The sequence below is a fragment of the Molothrus aeneus genome, chromosome 28 (genome assembly GCF_037042795.1).
Source record: "Molothrus aeneus isolate 106 chromosome 28, BPBGC_Maene_1.0, whole genome shotgun sequence".
NCBI classification, from domain to species: Eukaryota; Metazoa; Chordata; class Aves; order Passeriformes; family Icteridae; genus Molothrus; species Molothrus aeneus.
In genome coordinates, this window is record NC_089673.1 from 1,016,818 (window position 1) to 1,035,532 (window position 18,715).

Consider the following 18,715-nt stretch of genomic DNA (forward strand, 5'->3'; position numbering starts at 1 on the left):
TGCAATGCCCAGGGACACAAGGATGGACAATGCCCAGGGACACAAGGATGGACAATGCCCAGGGACAGGAGGATGCAATGCCTAGGGACACAAGGATGCAATGCCCAGGGACACAAGGATGCAATGCCCAGGGACACAAGGACAGACAATGCCCAAGGACACAAGGATGGACAATGCACAGGGACACAAGGATAGACGATGCCCAGGGCCCCGGGGCTCACAGGCTCCCCAGCGTCTGCACCACATTCAAAACCAGCCCCGAGGGAAAGTCCCCGGCAGGGAGGATTTACATGAGCAGGAAAGGGGCCGTGCACAGAGCAGCAGCTTTGCCATTTTTAGGTCCTGGGGCCAGGGTGGTGGAGCAGCCGCTGTTTCTGCAGAAGCACAGGTTGGATGTTTTCCTGCCCTGGGCACTGAAGTATGGCTGCTCTGGGCATGAGGCTCTGGCTGCTCCTGGTGACCCTCTGGCTGCTGCCTCTGCTCACAGGTAGGCACCAAACGGGGTCTGCACTTCAGAGCAAGGAGCCAGGACACTGCCTTGGGCTGTGTCCCCTGCTCGGGGCCTTCCCCCAGCTCTGCCTCTCAGTGCAATAATTTTAACCTTTGTGCTGGTCTCCCTCAGTCCTGCTCTGTGCTGGGAGCCTCATGGGGAGCCCAGGAGGGCACACAGGGCTGGGAGCCCAGTGCCTGCCTGGGGGTTTGGGTTTTGCTTCCCTTGGGGTGTGCAGACAGGACACTTTCTGGGGCAGGCAGGTGGCTTTGGCTGAGCGGCTGCAGAGCCAACCCGGCTGGGGCTGCAGGTGGCAGGAAAGAAGGGTCGTTGAGGTTTATTAACCATTTATTACTCTCAGAGGCCTGGGGATGGGGCTGGCACATTGCCAAGGGTCTGGCCTCTGCTCTGTGGGGTTCAGTGCCCAGGAGCAGAGGAGAAATGGGAGGAAAAAGGCTTTTGGGGTGATTTGTGGCGTTTGTGTGAACATCCCGCGCTGTTCCCCTTGGAGAAGCAGCAGTAAAAGCCAGGACATGGCTCCTGTCCCTTTCCAGCTCCTCTTGCCTGGTGCAGGGACAGCTACAAGAACCTGCAGCAGATCCCACCTTCAGAGGGAAATGTGTGTCCACGGGACAAAGGGCATTTAAAGGGCTTCTCTGGTGGCCACACAAGTCCAGCGTGGATTCAAGGCTGCAGGGTTTGAACGTGGCTCTTATGATGATTTTGGGGGAGGACGGGGAAGTTCAGCCCTCCTGTGGCTGCAGTGGAACTCCTGACTCAGAGGGGTGTGAGGGACCAGCCTGGCCTCCCTTTAGAGACACCAACAGAACCTGGGGAGCAAAGCCTTGGCTGGTGGCACTGCGGGTGACAGGGACACAGCCAGTGCCCAGCCAGGACAAAGGACATCTCTCAGCCTGGAACAAAATGGAATGGGGCTGGAAGGGAGGATTTGCCTGCACAGGTGTTGGTGCTGAACGTGGACAGGGCAGCAGGGCCCTGGAAGGGGCTCTGGGGCAATGAGAGGAGCCCCTGCCCAAGCAGGAGGTCCCTGCAGGCTGGGAGTCTGCAGGAGGGTGGCACAGAGCTCAGGCTGGGGAACTGAACCTTTCTTCTTCTTTTTCTGTTCCTTCTTCTCCTTCTGGGGATGGAGAGGTTTGCAGCTGCCCTGCAGGAGGTGCTGCAGCCCCACCTCCGTGCCAGCTCCTCCACAGGGTTTGGTGAATCTCCATCGAGAGGAGGGAACTGGGCACTCAAGCGGGGCAGTAAACAGGGCAGGGGCTTCCTGCCCAGCTGCAGCAAGAGGAACCAGCCCAGAGGCACTGGAGCTGTGGGCAGGGCACCCGTGGGTGCTGGGGGGGTCCCCACCTCCCCCTGCTTCCTGCACTACAGGGCCCATAGCACCAACCCTTGTCCCAGGGGGCTGTGTGGCCACGGGATCTGGGAACACCCCTGGCCACCACAGGGCTCCCAGCCCAGGAAATCCCAGCAGGAAAGGGTTCTTGGTTGGTTCAGGGAGTGGGGATGCAGAGCTGGGAGTATCTGGAGCCCTCCTGTTAGGCACCAGCCTCAGGGACATTATAGAAAGCAGATTTCACTGGGGTATCAACCAGAAAACAACCTGGAAAACTTTCAGGAAACAGGATGGAAATCGGAGGGTTTGTACCCAAATCTGTGCTGCCCCAGGCCCTCTGAGCAGGAGGCAGTTGCTGTCCTGTTGTTGCTCCATCCCTATGGAGTGGGCAGGAAGGGCCAGGGCATGTCCATCCCTCTGGGGACATCCTGGTGGGCTCCTGGCCACGATCTCAGGCCCTTCTCCTGTCTTGCAGGTGGGACCCCAGCAGACAAGAACAGCACTGACAACAGCACAGGTACCCCCAGACCCCTCTTCCCCTCCGTGTGTCCCCAGGGTCCCTCCTGTCCCACAGAGCTGCTGTCCCACCTCCCATGGGCTTTTCCCCCCCAAAGGCCATTCCCAGGCTGTGACATCCCCCATGGCTCATCCCCAGTCCTGCTCCTTCCTCTCCCTCTGCAAAGCCAGATCTGCTTCGTCTTTCCTGAGCATCCACAGGTTTTCCCTCTGCATTTGCTGCATGGACAAGTCTGGGACAAGCACTGGCCTTGTGCCATTGTCCTTGGCCATTCCCACCCATGGGGCCCTAAGGGTGACCTCTGCAACCCAAACAGGCTCCTAAAGTCACCACTCTGGGACTAAGCATGGCCAAAAAAAAATACAAAATAAAGCAAAAGGCAAAAAAATGTGGAAGCAAAAGAGAAACCAGCTGGGATTCCACAGGCTGTAATTTTGGAGCTGAGATCAACTAAATGTGCACAGAGAGGGGTGGGAGCAGGACAGGAGTATTGGAGCAAAGGTATTCCCACAGAAATATGGAGTTCCCATTATGATGCCTTGTGAAGGCTGACCTAGAACAGAGACTAGACAGAGCTCAAGAATATCAGGGCAACCCCAAATCTGGGAATGACTGGCATCTGACTCCAAGGCTTCAGAATGCTGAACTCTCCCTTTGTTAAAACTATACTGTATGACATCACAACTATATTAAAGAGATACATACTATACTATATCATACTTATTTCTAACTACTGAAAAATACTAAAGAAAACTCATGACTGGCTCCCGACAGTCAGGACACAGCTTTGAGTGATTGGCCAAGGAAACAAAACAATCCTCAGCAGAATCCGATTACCAAATCCCTTCAGGTAAATAATCTTCCAACACATTCCACATGTTCACAAGCACAGGAGCAGCAAATGAAATAACAATTGTTTTGATCATTCTTTTCTCCACTTCTCTCACAGCTTCCCTCTGTTCAGAGGGCATGTGAATACCACACAGGTTTATTTATTGGAAGGCCTCAATAGATCCATCTTGGGCACCACAAGAGCCCAGTCAGGGCTGCACCCCAGGTGAACCCAAAATGGTCACAAAATGCCCCACTGATCAAGGGGTCTTTCACTTTTATCAATTCTGTCCATTTGCATATTGGAGTTAATTGTCCAATTACAGCTCCAGCCCGTGAAGTCCCATCCTTCTTGTTTTTCTCTCTACAGCCCACGTTGTTTGAGCTCTTGGGCCTGAGATCTGGATCATTTGTCCTTGGTCCCCAGCTAGAGAAGGAATTGTTTTGTCTCCCTGCTCTGTGCATAGAGCTCACCATCCCCTCATATGAAGCCCAGACCCACCCACTAAAGCAGCACAGAAAAATATAAAAGTTAAAACCTGAGGCATCGATTAAAAGCAGACTTCCACCAAAAGCCTCAGATCTCAAGGAATCACAGAATATCCTGATTGGAAAGCACCTCCAAGGACCATCCAGTCCCACTCCTGGCCCTGCCCAGACACCCCAACAATCCCACCCTGGGCATCTCTGGGAGTGGTGTCCAAACTCTCCTGGAGCTCTGGCAGCCTCAGGGCTGGGACCATTCCCTGGGGGTCTGAGATGAGGATAATTCACCAAAACCAATCTGGATGCTCAAAAGCAGCATGAAAACGGGAAGCTCTTTGTTTGGGAGGGGCGGGGGGCTCCCATGGGTGGCTGCAGTGACAGCCTTGTCCCCTGCAGATGGCATGTGTCCCTCGGTGCACCAGAACGTGCGGTACGTGGCCGTCAAGAAGAACATGCCCATCTACTTCGTGTGCTACTCCCAGGAGCCCCAGGCCATGCAGTGGTACAAGACAGCAGAGGACAGGGAGGACCTCTCTGTGCTGGATCAGAACACAGCCAGGTACCACGTCGAGAGGACAAACGTCTCCATCAACCTGACCCTCCTCAGGACCAGCTCCGATGACAACGGGATCTATGTGTGTGACAGGAAGGGCCTGGTGCAGAAGGAGAAGCTGCACTCGTGTGGGACAGAGCTCCGGGTCATGGGTGAGTGAGTGGCAGCTCCATCTCGGCACCAGTCTGTAAGAACGTCAGGGGATAGGACAGTCAGGATGGACGGAGATGAGAGATCTCTGCAGCCAGGGCTGGAACTTGGGGTTTATTGCAAAGGGCCTGGGTGCAGGGCCCTGCTGGGAGCTGCCAGGCACAGCTCAGAGCAGGGCTGAGAGAAGAGAGGGGGAGAGAGGATGAGAGGGTGAGAGAGTAAGGGAGTAAAAAAGGTAAGAGCATAAAAGGGTAAGAGAGTGAGGTTTCTGTTACAATACAATAAATCTTCTGTGTTGAATATTCTAATTCTCACTCACCAATCTAGTACAAGATACAAATTCTATAGCATTTCCATACAGCCTATAAGAATCATTACATTACCACACTGTGTTACATTTTAAACCCTAAAAACTCCTCTTTGGGCCCCTTCTGCCAAGCTGGCAGGGTCTGCTCTGACCCTTGGGCCTGTCTGCAAGCAGAGGGTGTTGTTCCATCAAAAGGGGATCACCTTCAGCTGGCCATGCCATTGTTTTCCAGTTGTTCAGTAACTGAGGGATCTCAAAGCTTGCTTTCATTGCATTCTCGCTGATGGTTTCCATATTCCCAAAATCTTTTGCCAGGCAATCATATTTATAAGGCTTTCCTGTTTCATCTTCCCCAACACTCTCCCATTTCCCCCTCCATGTGAACCCTCCATGGTGCTCCCACACCTCCCCCTCTCCCTGTGCTGGTGGGACCCTCTCTGACCCAGCTGTGGGTGCCCTGTGGCACCCCAGAGGTTCCACTCCTCACTGCCAGCCCCAAGGAGCAGGACAACCTCCCTGGGTCTGCCCTGGCATAGCCATCCTGCAAAAACCAAGGACATGTTCCTCTAATAAATCTGATTTGTCCTGCTCCTGGTGACTGGTGTCCCATTCCAGAGCTGGTCCCTGATGCCAACCCTTGGGGCAGCTGCAGTGCTCTGGTCTCTCCCAGTGCAGAGGACAGGTCACCCTGGTCCCCACATCCCCCCTTGGTGACACATTCTGGCCTTGGTGAGCTCATCCCTCCCCTGCAGCCTGGCACAGAGGTGACCTGGGCTCTCCCTGTGCTGCTGCTCCCAGGTACCAGCAGCATCAAGCAGTTCCAGAACAGGAACACGCTGAAAGATGCCATCATCATCATCCAGTCCATCCTGCTCGTCATCTTCATCAGCATCCCCATCCTCCTCTTCCTAGATAAGGCAAGTGACAGTGCCTCCAGCAGAGGGGATGTCCCCAGCTGGGCTCACAGCAGTGTCCTGCAGTGCCTTCCAGGCAGGCCAGTCCTGGCTGCAGGATGGGTTTGGGGTTGTGGGTGGGAATGTGGGTATCTGAAATGGGAACAGACCCATCTCAAATGCTGTGTGGGGACTCCTCGGATGTGCCTGTGGAAGTGGTGGGACCTGGCCTGGGGGACCAAGGCTGGGGACAGGGGATCCTGGCGGGTGCTGACCCCAACCTGTGACTCTCCATAGGGTGAAGACAAGAAGAGCCCGGAGGAGGACCACACCTATGAGGTAATTAATGATAGCAGGACCTCCCTAACATGACCTGAGCCTTCACAAAGGGGATTGTGCCCCTGCTGGGTGTCTGCTGGGGGTCACCTTGTAGTCCCTTCCTTGGGAGGACAATCAGGGCACCTTCCTCCCAAATTACACATCAGCTGTGCTGAGCTGCCCCAGGAAGCACCCAGGGCACGTCCAACATCCAACACCCAGCCATGTCCATCCTCTGTCCCTGTCAGAAGCTGCTCCAGGCTCAGGGGGAGCAGCCTGGGAGGGTCCCCAGCTGGGTGTCCCACAGATGTGCCATGGCTGGAGCCTCCTGCCATGTCCCACCCTCCTTGTCGTTGCTGCAGGGGCTGGAGGTGGAGCAGATGGCCACCTACGAGGACATCACTCCTTTCCGGGACGTGAAGGCCAAGTGGACAGTGGGGGAGCACCCAGGTGAAGAGTGAGGGGTCCTGTGCCCCCTGCCAGGCCCTGCCAGCACCCTGCCAGCCCCCGTGGGGACAGATCCCCTGGAGCACGGCTCTGCCTGGATCCCGGGCTGCCAACACCTGCACAGCTCAGGGCTGGGAGCCTGTCTGGGGTGCTCACGTGTCTGGGCTGTGTCCCTGAGGCTGTCCCACCCCACTGTCACTGTCCCCACCCCGCTGACCGACCCCTAAACCCTCTGTAGAAATTAGGAGCCACCTGTGATCCCCCAGCAGCAAACTGGTCACACAGCCCAGGCAGCCCCAGCACTGAGCTCCAGCCTGGGCAGTGCCAAGGAAGGGCTGGGAATGAGGGCTCTGCTCCAGCCCCACCACCCCGGGAAGGACAGGACCAGGCACTGCAGGGACACTGCCAACAGCACCGTGGGGCTGTTGTGAGAAGCAGATTTTGGGCCACTCTTCAGCTGCCAAAGCCAAGGCTGTGTCCACAGGCCCCGGTGGCAGAGGTCTGAGGTGCAGGATCCCCTCAAAGCACCTCCTGTTCTCCAAAGACTATGGAAGAGCTGGGGAGAAAGGTCTCTCCCAAAGGCTTGCTGCTCCCCAAGCAAGAGCTGGCCCCTGCCACAAGGTTGTCCCCATGGTGAGGGACATGTGTGACCTCAGAACATCTGGGAAAATTATAAACTGTGGGACACAAACCTCCAACTGCTTTTGAAGTCCTAATAAAGGTAATGGGTGAATCCTCATCGTGCTCCATCCTGCCATGCCCATTCCAGGGGTGTCCCATAATCCTGGTGCCAATTTCCTGGGAATAATGAGCAGCTTTTTGGGTCCAGCTTAGCAGGAAACCAAACTTCACCTCTTCAAACTTCACCCAGAAGGCAGGCAGGGATGCAAAACAAAAAGCAGCTGTGAGGCTACCCATGGGGACCTCAACAGTGCCAAAACATCAGCTTGGGATGGGACAAAGAGAATCACCAGGATCCAGAGCAGGAGAACAGGACCAGCAGCTCCACTCTTAGCTAGATCTGGGCTTGAAGGAGAAGCTAAAAAACATCTGGAGATTGGGTTTGTCATTAAATTATCTTGGCATGGCAGCAACAGCTGAGGGTGGTGGGCTCAGGGCCAGCTGGGCACCCAAACCAGGGCTGGGAGGCACAGTGGGCGTGGGGGCTTGGCTGGACGAGGGTGACAAGGACATTGTGACTCAAACTGTCCCCTCTCAGAGAGCCCAAGGCCTCTGTGTCCTGGTGTTTCATAACATTTTGGGCTCCAAGCAGCTCCTGCAACTGCTCTGCACCCCCAAAAACAGCCAGAGAAGGGTAAAATTCTAAGCAAAAAAGTATTTTCAGAAGTAACAGGATGGTTCTTTACCAGTAAAGCAACTCTGTGGAAAACTGGAATTCAGTTTAAACAGCACAAAACCCAGCATTTTGGAATCGATTTGTACTAGTTAAATAAAAGTACCCCAAATTTAGTTCTGCCACATATATATAAGTTATTTAAGCATATTTTACTTATAAAATTGGTTAATTAAAAAAAGGAACATTCCTAGGGAAAGAAAAGAACTGGTTTCCATGTTTGCCAAGATTTTAGGACTAGCAGAGCTCATCCCTCCATTCCTTGTTTTCAGTTTCCAAATGAAAGATGGAAGTTGTTAGGTTTTTTGGTTTTTTTTCTGGCCTTCCCAGCTCCAGATTCCTCAGATCTCTGTAAACAACTCACTCAAGTGACTGAACAGAATAATAGAAAAAAATAAAGACAATTTGCTGTTTGCACCTGGTGAGGCACCACTTGTATCAAAAGCAATTTTTATGACCTCGGTCCTGCTCTGCTGCTCCGTCAACCCAGGGCTTTGGCCTCCTTTAAAATGCCAGAAGTAAAATAAATATTTCTGTAGTGTTGTTGGTTTATTTGAAATGCTTGGAGTAGTTTCTAAGGAGCCTGGAGATGGGGGCTTCATTTCATTCTATAGTGAGAGTGATCTGTGTTTAAAACACATTAATGTAAATAAATATATCAGTCTATACAGCCCAGGCTCTGTATTTTGTCCTGATTTCTGTCATTGAATCATGGAATCACACAGGTTGGAAAAGCCCTCTAGGATCATTGTGTCCCTCACCACTAGCCCGTGTCCCCAAGTGCCACATCCACAAACATTTGAAATCCTTCCAGGGACGGGGACTCTACCACTGCCAGGGCTGGACAACCCCATCCAGTAAAGGAATTTTCCCTAATATCCAATCTAAACCTCCCTGGCACAGCTTGAGGCTGTTTCCTCTTGTCCTTGGGAGAAGAGACCGACCCCACCTGGCTACAATCTCCTTCCAGATGATTGTAGGGGGGGAAATTCCCTGTTTCCCATTGAGATGCTCAGGCAGACAGGTGGGGCTGCCTGGGGAGCTGAACCTGGGGGTTCAGCCTCATTTTTTCACAGGAGTTCAGTGAAACCCAGCAGTTCCACCTCTAGCAAATAATCCCCATAAATCTGACATGGAATTTCTCCTTGGAGCAGTGAGTTAGGAGAGATAACTCCCCACACCTCAAACCTTCTGCAGAGCTGGGCTGTGGCTCATCGACTGCTCCTCGGTCAGGATTCCCCGGGCTGGGGATCACCAGGACCCCGGGAGCACACCCAGGAAAAGCTGTTTCACTCGTTTAAAAGCTCGGGGAAAGCTGGGTGGACACGGAGCCATCCTGAAGAGAATGGAGGGATTTTTTTTCTTTTCCAAGGAATGTGGAAATCATGGAGTGTGACGCTGCTTTAGATGGGTTGGGAATGCAGGAATTACAGAGCCAGAAATTGGCCCGGGTGAGGTTTGGGAGCCGCTTATGCAACCGCGGCTCTGCCCGGCCCGGCGCTCGTCATGCGCCGCTTCTGCCTCATTTACTGCGAGACAGCGCCGGGGACAAAGCCAGCCCGGGGGAGCGGAGCGTTCCGTGCCGGGACAAAGCCAGCCCGGGGGAGCCTGGCCCGCCTCAGCCCGGCCCCTCCGTGCCGGGACAAAGCCAGCCCGGGGGAGCGGAGCGTTCCGTGCCGGGACAAAGCCAGCCCGGGGGAGCCTGGCCCGCCTCAGCCCGGCCCCTCCGTGCCGGACCATGTGGGTTTAGCACGGCTCTGACCCAGAGCTGCGCAGGACGCGGGATCTGCAGTGACACAGCATCTGCAGTGACACAGCGGCGTCATTCAGCGCTGGGCTGGGCTGAGCCCTGACGGATTTAAACACGAGCTGGAGTAGAAAACATAAAAACACTCCCAGATGTTGCCGCTGTGGGGTGACGGGACACCTGATAGCGGCAGGACCCGCTGTTCCCTCTGCTGCCGGGACTGACATTTCCCTGTGACACCACCGCGTCTCCAGCAGCAACACCCGGGGGCTTCTCGGAACAGCCCTGCTCTCCCTCATGTTTATCGAGCAGCTCTCCTCTCTCTACTCCCGCAGCTCCAGCGGCTCCGGGGGTGATGCTGCTGCTTGGAAACCAGAACCACACACAGCAAACGGGCGGCCTGGGCGAGCCAAATCACCCCCGGACACAGGACACCCCCTGAACACCAGAAAAAGGCCAAACCAGTCTGGTTTGGGGCAGTGGGGGCTTTATGTGGGGTAAAAGTCCTTTAAACACCCCCTGGAGTTGCCCACCCCAGGTTCTGTCTTGTTTTTCTGCAAAGCAGGGGTGGGTGGGCTGTGTCCTCTTTTCTTCAAGGCCAGGCTGGACAGGGCTTGGAGCAGCCTGGCACAGGGGGAGGTGTCCCTGCCCAGGGCAGGGGTGGCACTGGATGGGCTTTACGGTCCCTTCCAACCCAAATCACTCCATGATTCTCTGATTCCCTTCCCCATCTCCTCTTCCCCATCCCTCCTATCTGCTTTCCCCACCATTCTTCTCCTTAATCCCACAGTGTTTCACGTTTGCATCTCAGGCAGGAGTAGGAAGATGCTCATGACCAGGTTTTCTCCCAGCCTTGTCCAGCTGAGGATAAGAGAAAGCTCCCAGAGCTCTGGATTTGCAGTGGGCACGTTGGAATCCAAACCAGCACTAGGGCAGGACAGCTCCTTGTCTCCCCTGTGACAAACCAGCTCAGCAAAAGTGTTTGCTGAACTTTTGACATTTTGGGAGAAATTGGAAGTAATTCCTTGGCAGAAATAGGATTCATCTGATAATATCCAGCCAGCTCTATCCCCACAAACAATAGAGAGGAAAACATCACAGAACTATGAATCTTTTAGGCTGGAAAAGGTTTCTAAGTTCATCAGTCCAACCATTCCTCCAGCACTGCCAAGGCCACCGCTAACCCCTGTCCCCAAATGCCACACCCACACAGCTTTAAATCCCTCCAGGGATGGGGACTCCATCACTACCCTGGGCAGCTGTGCCAGGGCTGGACAGCCATTTCAGAAAGAACTTTTCCTTAATATCCAACCTAAACCTCTCCTGGTGCCACTCGCCACTTGCTTTAAGCCTGAAATGTCCCAGGGTGGTCAGCCCTGTGGGCCAAGGTGGCAGAGCCAGGCAGGAACATCAGGAGGACACAACCAATCCCACCATGATCTGATTTGGGTCTTGCTGTGATGAGGAAACCTTTAATTGCAATAAACAGGAGAATATGGCGAAATCATGGAGCACTGGTCTCATCCCGAGGCAAACAAAGCTCCCCAAGCTGCACATCTGTGAAAATGCCCGGGATGAGGTAGCACCACCGTGAACACTTATGCATTTATGCAGGGGGAAGGTGCAGAGCTGTTGTTGTGATCATGGACACAGAGATCCATTTTAAACAGACCCCCTGCTATATAAGGGGGGGCTCCACAGTTTCCTTCACCAGGTGAAAGAAGGAAACGTACCCAACCAAGCCACACCTGAGCAACTCACCAGCAGAAATGGCTCCAGGTACTTTTTATTTCAGATTTAAAGGATTTCCAGTGCTGGGTATGTAGGGTAACAGGAGACGATGATGATGATGGGGTGGTTCTGTGGTGGGCTACACATACTCCTTACCATTCGTAAATTAAAATATGTCAGTTTCTAAATCCATGAAAAAGAAAATATTTCCCTGAAATGTGACTCTAATCCACTAATTAATCTTTAACCTAAAGTGGGCAAGGAGAGTGTTGTGAGCTTAAAGAACAAGATCAAGCCAGTTGTAATAGTTACTATTACCATAATATATTGGCAATATAAATGTTTATAAACCATTTATATTGCCAATATAAATGTTGGCAGGGATAATAAAACTCATATTCCAAACCTCAGGCAGGGATGAGGATGATGTCTAATAATGTCCAAGTCCTACAGGCTCCAGGGCATTCCTCCTCCTAAGGTTCTTTGTTTCAGATGAGTTTTATGGTCTGTGTGAGCACAGGTGGACATTTGTGTTGGATGTCATGGGCTGAAAACCTTTAGGCTTGACCAAGCTCACCAAATCCTAAAGGTGTGACCCAGGGACCAAAAGCAGCTGGTCACAGCACAGGTGATGCCACCAGCTCTTGTCCCAGGGAGGGCAGAGACAAGGCCTAGGGGAAAACATCAGTATGACAGGGAAAACCACAGGGACACCCCTTATTTTTCATGGAGCAACCACAATTCCAGCCAGAAAGATGCTGCTGGTCTCACTGGGAGCAGCCCCAGCCCCAAGGGCAGGTCCAGTGAAAGGGTCTCCCTCAATTTTAGAGAGGGCTGAGCCCACCCAGTGTCCAACAGGGCACCACAGAAGGTGAGCACGGATCCAGCACGGACAGAAGAGGCTGGGAATGAATTCCCAGGTGCCACCTCCTCCTCAGCACAATCCCCAAGGACTACCAACACCTTCCTCTCCACTTTGCAGGGTCCTGGCTCTCTCCTCTGGCCATTGCTGTGATCACCCTGGGACTGCAGTGCCCACAGGCAGCTGCCACCTTCCCGGCCATGCCCCTGTCCAGCCTGTTTGCCAACGCTGTGCTGAGGGCTCAGCACCTTCACCTCCTGGCTGCCGAGACCTACAAGGAGTTTGTGAGTGCTGTGGCCTGAGGGCATCTCCTCTGTATTTCCTTGATAGCTCCAGGGCTGTAAAACTTCCCAGAGAATTCCCAGCTGTTGGTGCCTTTGCCAGCTCTCAGGGAGGAGAAGGAACCTTAACAGGATAGGGCAAGTTGTGTCCCAACAGCCTGGACACTGTCACCTCTCTGTCCCCTCTCTGATGCCTCTTTGGGGCCGTTTCCACTGTGTCCAGACCCCCTGCACAGGGGTAGCTGGGAGGTGGCACAGATATTTTGCAGGATTTCCCTGTCACCCTTGTCCCTGGGGAGGGTTTGAGTGCTTAACCCCAGCAAGTGCCTGCTGCTACCCAGGAGCTGGCACGGGCTGTCCCTTTGGCACGGGCTGTCCCTGGGGATCATCTCCTCCTTGGGAGAACCTGTCCCAGGTGTGTTCTGCTCCTCCTCCTCCTGCAGGTTGCCTGGAGCAGTGTCTGCTCACCCTTGTGACACCCTGTTCCCTCTGGTGACACTGAGTCACCTGCTGCCCACCTGGCCCTTACTGAGGAGCAGCACCTTGCCCTAGAGAGAGGGAGACCTTCAGAGCAGCTGTTGTGCCAACACACAAACTCCTGTTTCCCACCCTGTCCAGAGGCACCTCCTGTCTCCCATTTATTCCTTGCAAAGAGGAACCGTGCAGGAGAGCTTGGGAATTCTCTGAGCTCTCTTCTCCAGCCCATGGGCAGCAGACCTGAGTGTATCTGGGATGTCTCCACAGGAACGCAGCTACATCCCAGAGGACCAAAGGCACACCAACAAAAACTCCCAGGTAGCCTACTGCTACTCAGAAACCATCCCTGCTCCCACGGGGAAGGAGGATGCCCAGCAGAAATCGGTGAGTTCTGACCTGGGGCAGGCACAGACCTGTCTGTGGAGTCCCCACTGCAGGATCAGAGGGTTTCCACCTGTGAGACCTTTGGTGTTTTCACCCTCCTCTCTCTTCTTTGCTGTTTAAACCCTGTAGACTCTTCTGGTTACACTATAAATCATATTCCCAGCTCCAGCATGAGAACACTGCTGTCTGCACAGGACCTGGGGCTGTGTGGTGCCCTCAGCCTGCAAACGAGCTGCAGGAGCAGTGTCCCTGTCTGGGTCACTCCAGGCTGCTCCAGAGGGAGCAAGACACTCCACTAAACACCACACCTACTGAGGTTTGACCCTTTCCTGCCTCAATTTCAGGACATGGAGCTTCTCCAGTTTTCCCTGGTTCTCATCCAGTCCTGGCTGACCCCAGTGCAGTACCTGAGCAAGGTGTTCACAAACAACTTCGTTTTTGGCACCTCAGACAGGGTGTATGAAAAGCTAAAGGACCTGGAAGAAGGGATCCAAGCTCTGATGAGGGTAAGTCCCAGCATGACTGAGGAATAACAGAGATCTTCCAGGCACGGGGCACTCTCAGGGATCCACAGACCACGAGAAATCTTGCTGAATTTCACATCCTTTGGACTTTACTTCCCTTTAGATAATAAGATCATGACCGCCAGTGCACAGGTCCCACCACTGAGGAGGGTAAGAACACAGGACAGGTGTTACCAGCACTGCCACCACCCCTCAGGGAGCAGATTCCACCAGGAATCACAACATTCCAATCCAAAATCTTTCCAAACCCAGCACCCAACATCAGACAAACAGCAGCACAATGTTTGTTACATCTCTAGGCAAAGTACTTTGAAACAGGCAAATTTTGCAAGGTTTGAAACCTCACAACATTTTATAAACACGTTTTTGTGCAGGTAAGGACTTGCTCTGATGTGTCCTCTTCCATTAATACAACACTCCAAGCTGAGAGATGGAGGGGGTTCTCTCCAAGGAAGATCTTGTCAAGAATCCCAGAAAGGTTTGGGTGGAAAGTGACCTTAAAGCCCCTCCAGTGCCACCCCCTGCCATAGGCAGGGACACCTTCCACTATACCAGGTTGTTCCAAACCCTGTCCAACCTGACCTTGGACACTGCCAGGGATCCAGGAGCAGCCACAGCTCTGGGCACCCTGTGCCAGGGCCTGCCCACCCTCCCAGAGAGGAATTTCTTCCTCAGACTTAACCTGAATGTCCCCTCCTTTAGTTTAAAACTTTTCCCCCTTGTCAGTCTCCCTCTCTTTTAAAGCCCCTTTAAGGTCGTCTTAGTTTTGGGTTTGTTGTTTTAAATTAAATTGCCCGTTATCTGCCAGGACACCCTTCAGTTATGCTTATTCTGTAAGTTTATCTGCCAGCATCACCCTGAAGCTGTAGCTGTGAGAAATTAGTCTGGGCCATTATTTACATCTTCTAGCAGTTAAATAACTCTGCAAGTCAGGCCCTGTGAGCATACCCAGAGCTTCTGTGCTGGAGTAAAGAGGCAAAGGAATCAGGGCCACTGCAGATTTTGTTCAGCATTCTATGTGTGTTTGGGCATTGGGAAACCACACACAGGAATGACACAACTATTTCTTCTTCACCAATTGATGACACTTTTTAATTCACCAAAACCATTCTGATGCTGAGCACAGCAGGGGGAGTGACTTAGTACTGACCTCCAGATGGAGATGTGGGGCTGGATCAGAGCCTTGGGAAAGTGGGGGAAGAGAGAATTATTTGTGCAGTTCCCCATCCCTTTGGCTCGAGGGGCTGCCGTATTTCTCTGTGATTTTGCCTTTATTTTAAGCCCCCCCAGGACACACTCCTGCCTCCCCCTGTGTGTCACTGGCGCGCTCAGTGCGCCATCACCCCGCGGCACCACCTCCACCTGCGCGTTCTGCAGCACACACGCCCAAAACCACATCTGAAATCCCATTTAAGAGCGGGGGGCAATCCCCCTGACCTGTCCCAGAGCTCGGCAGGAGCTTTGTCCCTGCGAGACGCCCCTGCCCGGCCCCGCCTCTCCCGGAATGTCCCCGTTGTCCCGCAGGAGCTGGAGGAGCGGAGCCCGCGGGGTCTGCAGGTGCTCAAACCCACCTACGAGAAATTCGAGCTCCACCTGCGCGGCGAGGACGCGCTGGTCAAGAACTACGGGCTGCTGTCGTGCTTCAAAAAGGACCTGCACAAGGTGGAGACCTACCTGAAGGTGATGAGGTGCCGGCGCTACGGAGAGGGGAACTGCGCCCTCTGAGCCCGCCCGCTCCTGGGAGAAGAAACCGGAGAATAAAACCCGCTACTGCTGACACGAGTCTGGCTTTTGGGGGACACGAATCTGGATTTTGGGGGGACACGAGTCTGGCTTTTGGGGGGCACGAATCTGGATTTTGGGGGGGCATGAGTCTGGATTTTGGGGGGCACGAATCTGGATTTTGGGGGAACATGAGTCTGGCTTTTGGGGGAACATGAGTCTGGCTTTTGGGGGGCACGAATCTGGATTTTCGGGGGACACGAGTCTGGCTTTTGGGGGACATGAGTCTGAATTTTGGGGGGCACGAATCTGGATTTTCGGGGGACACGAGTCTGGCTTTTGGGGGACATGAGTCTGAATTTTGGGGGGCACGAATCTGGATTTTGGGGGGACACGAGTCTGGCTTTTGGGGGGAACGAGTCTGGATTTTCGGGGGACACGAGTCTGGCTTTTGGGGGACATGAGTCTGGATTTTGGGGGGGCACAAGTCTGGCTTTTGGGGGACACGAATCTGGATTTTGGGGGGGCACGAGTCTGGATTTTGGGGGACATGAGTCTGGATTTTGGGGGAACATGAGTCTGGATTTTGGGGGGCACGAATCTGGATTTTCGGGGGACACGAGTCTGGCTTTTGGGGGACATGAGTCTGGATTTTGGGGGGACATGAGTCTGGCTTTTGGGGGACATGAGTCTGAATTTTGGGGGGCACAAATCTGGATTTTGGGGGGACACGAGTCTGGCTTTTGGGGGACACGAATCTGGATTTTCGGGGGACACGAGTCTGGCTTTTGGGGGACATGAGTCTGAATTTTGGGGGGCACGAATCTGGATTTTGGGGGGACACGAGTCTGGCTTTTGGGGGGCACGAGTCTGGATTTTGGGGGACATGAGTCTGGATTTTGGGGGGGGCATGAGTCTGGATTTTGGGGGGCACGAATCTGGATTTTGGGGGGACACGAGTCTGGCTTTTGGGGGGCACGAGTCTGGCTTTTGGGAGGCACGAGTCTGGATTTTGGGGGGGGCATGAGTCTGGATTTTGGGGGGCACGAGTCTGGCTTTTGGGGGACACACGGCATGTTTGGGGAGCTGGGAGGGGCAAGATGCCACACAGGGAGGTGAGATTTGGGGCTGGGGGGTGAGGGTTTGGGGGCTGTGAGGTGTATTTTGGGTTGGAGGATGAGGATTTGGGGCTGGGGAAGGGGGGTTTAGGTCTGAGAATTAAATTTGGATCTGAGAATTTGGAGCGGATTTGGAACCGGGGGATGAGGATTTGGGCCTGGGAGGTTGGATTTAGGGATAGACTTTGAGCTACAGGATGGAGCACAACTGGGGCTGAGGGTGGTGGATTTGTGGCTTTGGGGGAGATTTAGGGATAGATTTGGGACTGGGTGGTAGATTTGGAGCTGGAGGATAAGGATTTGGGGCTGTGAGGGGGGATTGAGGAGTGGATTTGGGACTGAACAGTGATTTGGAGCTGGGGGTGGATTTGGGCTGGAAGGATGAATTAGGGCTTGGATTTGCAGTTGGGGCAGAGTTAGGATTGAGGAGAATTTGTGCCTTGGGAGGGATTTGGGGGTAGATTTGGGGCTGAGAGGCAGATTTGGGGCTGGGAAAGTGGATTTAGGGTCTGAGGAGGGTGGGGCTGGGGGGTGAATTTGGAAGGTGCTGAGTCCAAGGTGGTCTTGGTTGGTGGTGCTCACGAGGTGGGTGCTGGCACCAGCCTTGGCACAAGCCCTGAGCAGAGGATTTTCCTGTCACTGCATTTGGGAACACCATGGCTTCCCTGGGGAGGCTCAGTTTTGTGCCCAGAGCCCACTCACCTCAGCAGCAACAGACCCTTCTCACCACAAACCTCGTGGCAAAGGAGGAAAAGCTGACAGCAAGGGAAGCCCCAGCCCTGCAGGGTCATGTTTTGTGATTGAAACAGCTGAAATGAGGCCACACAGAGGTGTCCCCAAATCCCCTCAATTGTTTTAACTTATTCCCAGTGCTCAGCTCCATCACTGCTTGTCCTTGTGGTGCCATTTCCTGAGACCCTGATGTGCTTCCATTTGTCCCACTAAAAGGAGGGTTTGCATTTTCTTGTCTGCTTGGAAGGAGCCAAGTCCAGGGTGGCTTTGGCTTCTCTGGAGCTGCTCCTGCTGTGAGCCAGCCCTGGGCACTGCCCAGGCTCCCCAGGGAATGGTCCCAGTCCCCAGGCTGGGATTGCTGGGGCGTCTGTGCAGGGCCAGGGGAGGGACTGGATGATCCTTGGGATATTCTGACTCATTCTGCAGTTTGCCTGGAGCAGTGTCTGCCCACCCTTGTGACACCCTGTTCCCCGCGGTGACACTGAGTCACCTACTGTCCACGGGCACAGATCCTTACTGAAGAGCAGCAGCAAAACTGGAGTATTTTGGGGTTTGACACAACCAGTACTATCAGATATTTTGTTGAGAAGATGGAATTTCTGTTGGTTTGCTGTCTCTCCTCACTCCCCCTTGCAGGCCCTGCTCTCCAGCCCCTTCCAAAGGCACAGAGAGCTGACCTGACCAGTACTGCCCCCAAGGGAAGGGAGCAGCAGAGTCAAACAGAAAACTGTTCCTGCAGAACCATCTCTCAGCTCCCTGCCTGCTCCCTTCCCTTGGGACAGGGTGGGAGGGAATTCAGAACCCACCCTCCACAAGGCACTGTCCAGCCTGATGGAAAGGGGAACAGATGGGGAATTGGAAGGACTTGCTCAGGATAAGAGTGGTTGTGTGTCCTTCTGGCTCATTGCCTCGTGATGTCAGTCAGTCCTTCCAAAGCAGAAACATTCCCAAGTGGTAAATTCTGGGGAAGCTGCCCCTTATATATGACAAAAATATGTGCACAGGGATGAAACTAAAACATGTTGTAGAGAGGAATTTACATTTGATTTCTCTCCCAGGCCAATGAATTGTCTTTGGAACAGTTTGACCTCAAAGAAGAAGTTTTGTTTGATCTCAGTTTTAATGATGCCACAGAATTAAAGCAGCTCTGTCTTCATTGTTTCCAAAAGTTTTGCAGTGTTTTATTAGGGATGAAAGTTTAATGTTATGAGACACCATGTGCGTCACATCCAATGTCTGCTTCTCCTCCAAACACATAACAGCAACAGAAATGGGCAATAAACCTAAATGCTACTAAAATTAAGCCCCAAAATAAATGCTGGTTTTGCAAAGGAAGTGTTTTCCTGTCAACTTATTGAGGTCAGCTATATCTGGAACGAGCAGAGCTACAGGATTATTTAGACAGAGTATCAGATGTGTGCAGCACTTCCAGAACAACAA

The 18,715-nt window shown here is 53.4% G+C and overlaps 2 protein-coding genes across 2 annotated transcripts; both read left to right on the plus strand.

The window, feature by feature from the left end:
* The first annotated feature begins 393 nt into the window (after positions 1-393).
* On the plus strand, positions 394-6,357 carry CD79B (CD79b molecule). The gene is given in 6 exon segments (XM_066566697.1): positions 394-487; positions 2,317-2,358; positions 4,072-4,380; positions 5,484-5,602; positions 5,876-5,917; positions 6,259-6,357. Coding segments are annotated over 6 exon segments (705 nt in total).
* A 4,856-nt stretch (positions 6,358-11,213) lies between these two features.
* LOC136567405 (somatotropin) lies at positions 11,214-15,428 on the plus strand. Its single transcript, XM_066567002.1, has 5 exons — positions 11,214-11,223; positions 12,158-12,321; positions 13,063-13,179; positions 13,524-13,685; positions 15,228-15,428. The coding sequence occupies exons 1-5, from the start codon at positions 11,214-11,216 to the stop codon at positions 15,426-15,428; spliced, it is 654 nt and encodes a 217-aa protein (XP_066423099.1).
* Positions 15,429-18,715: the final 3,287 nt, after the last annotated feature.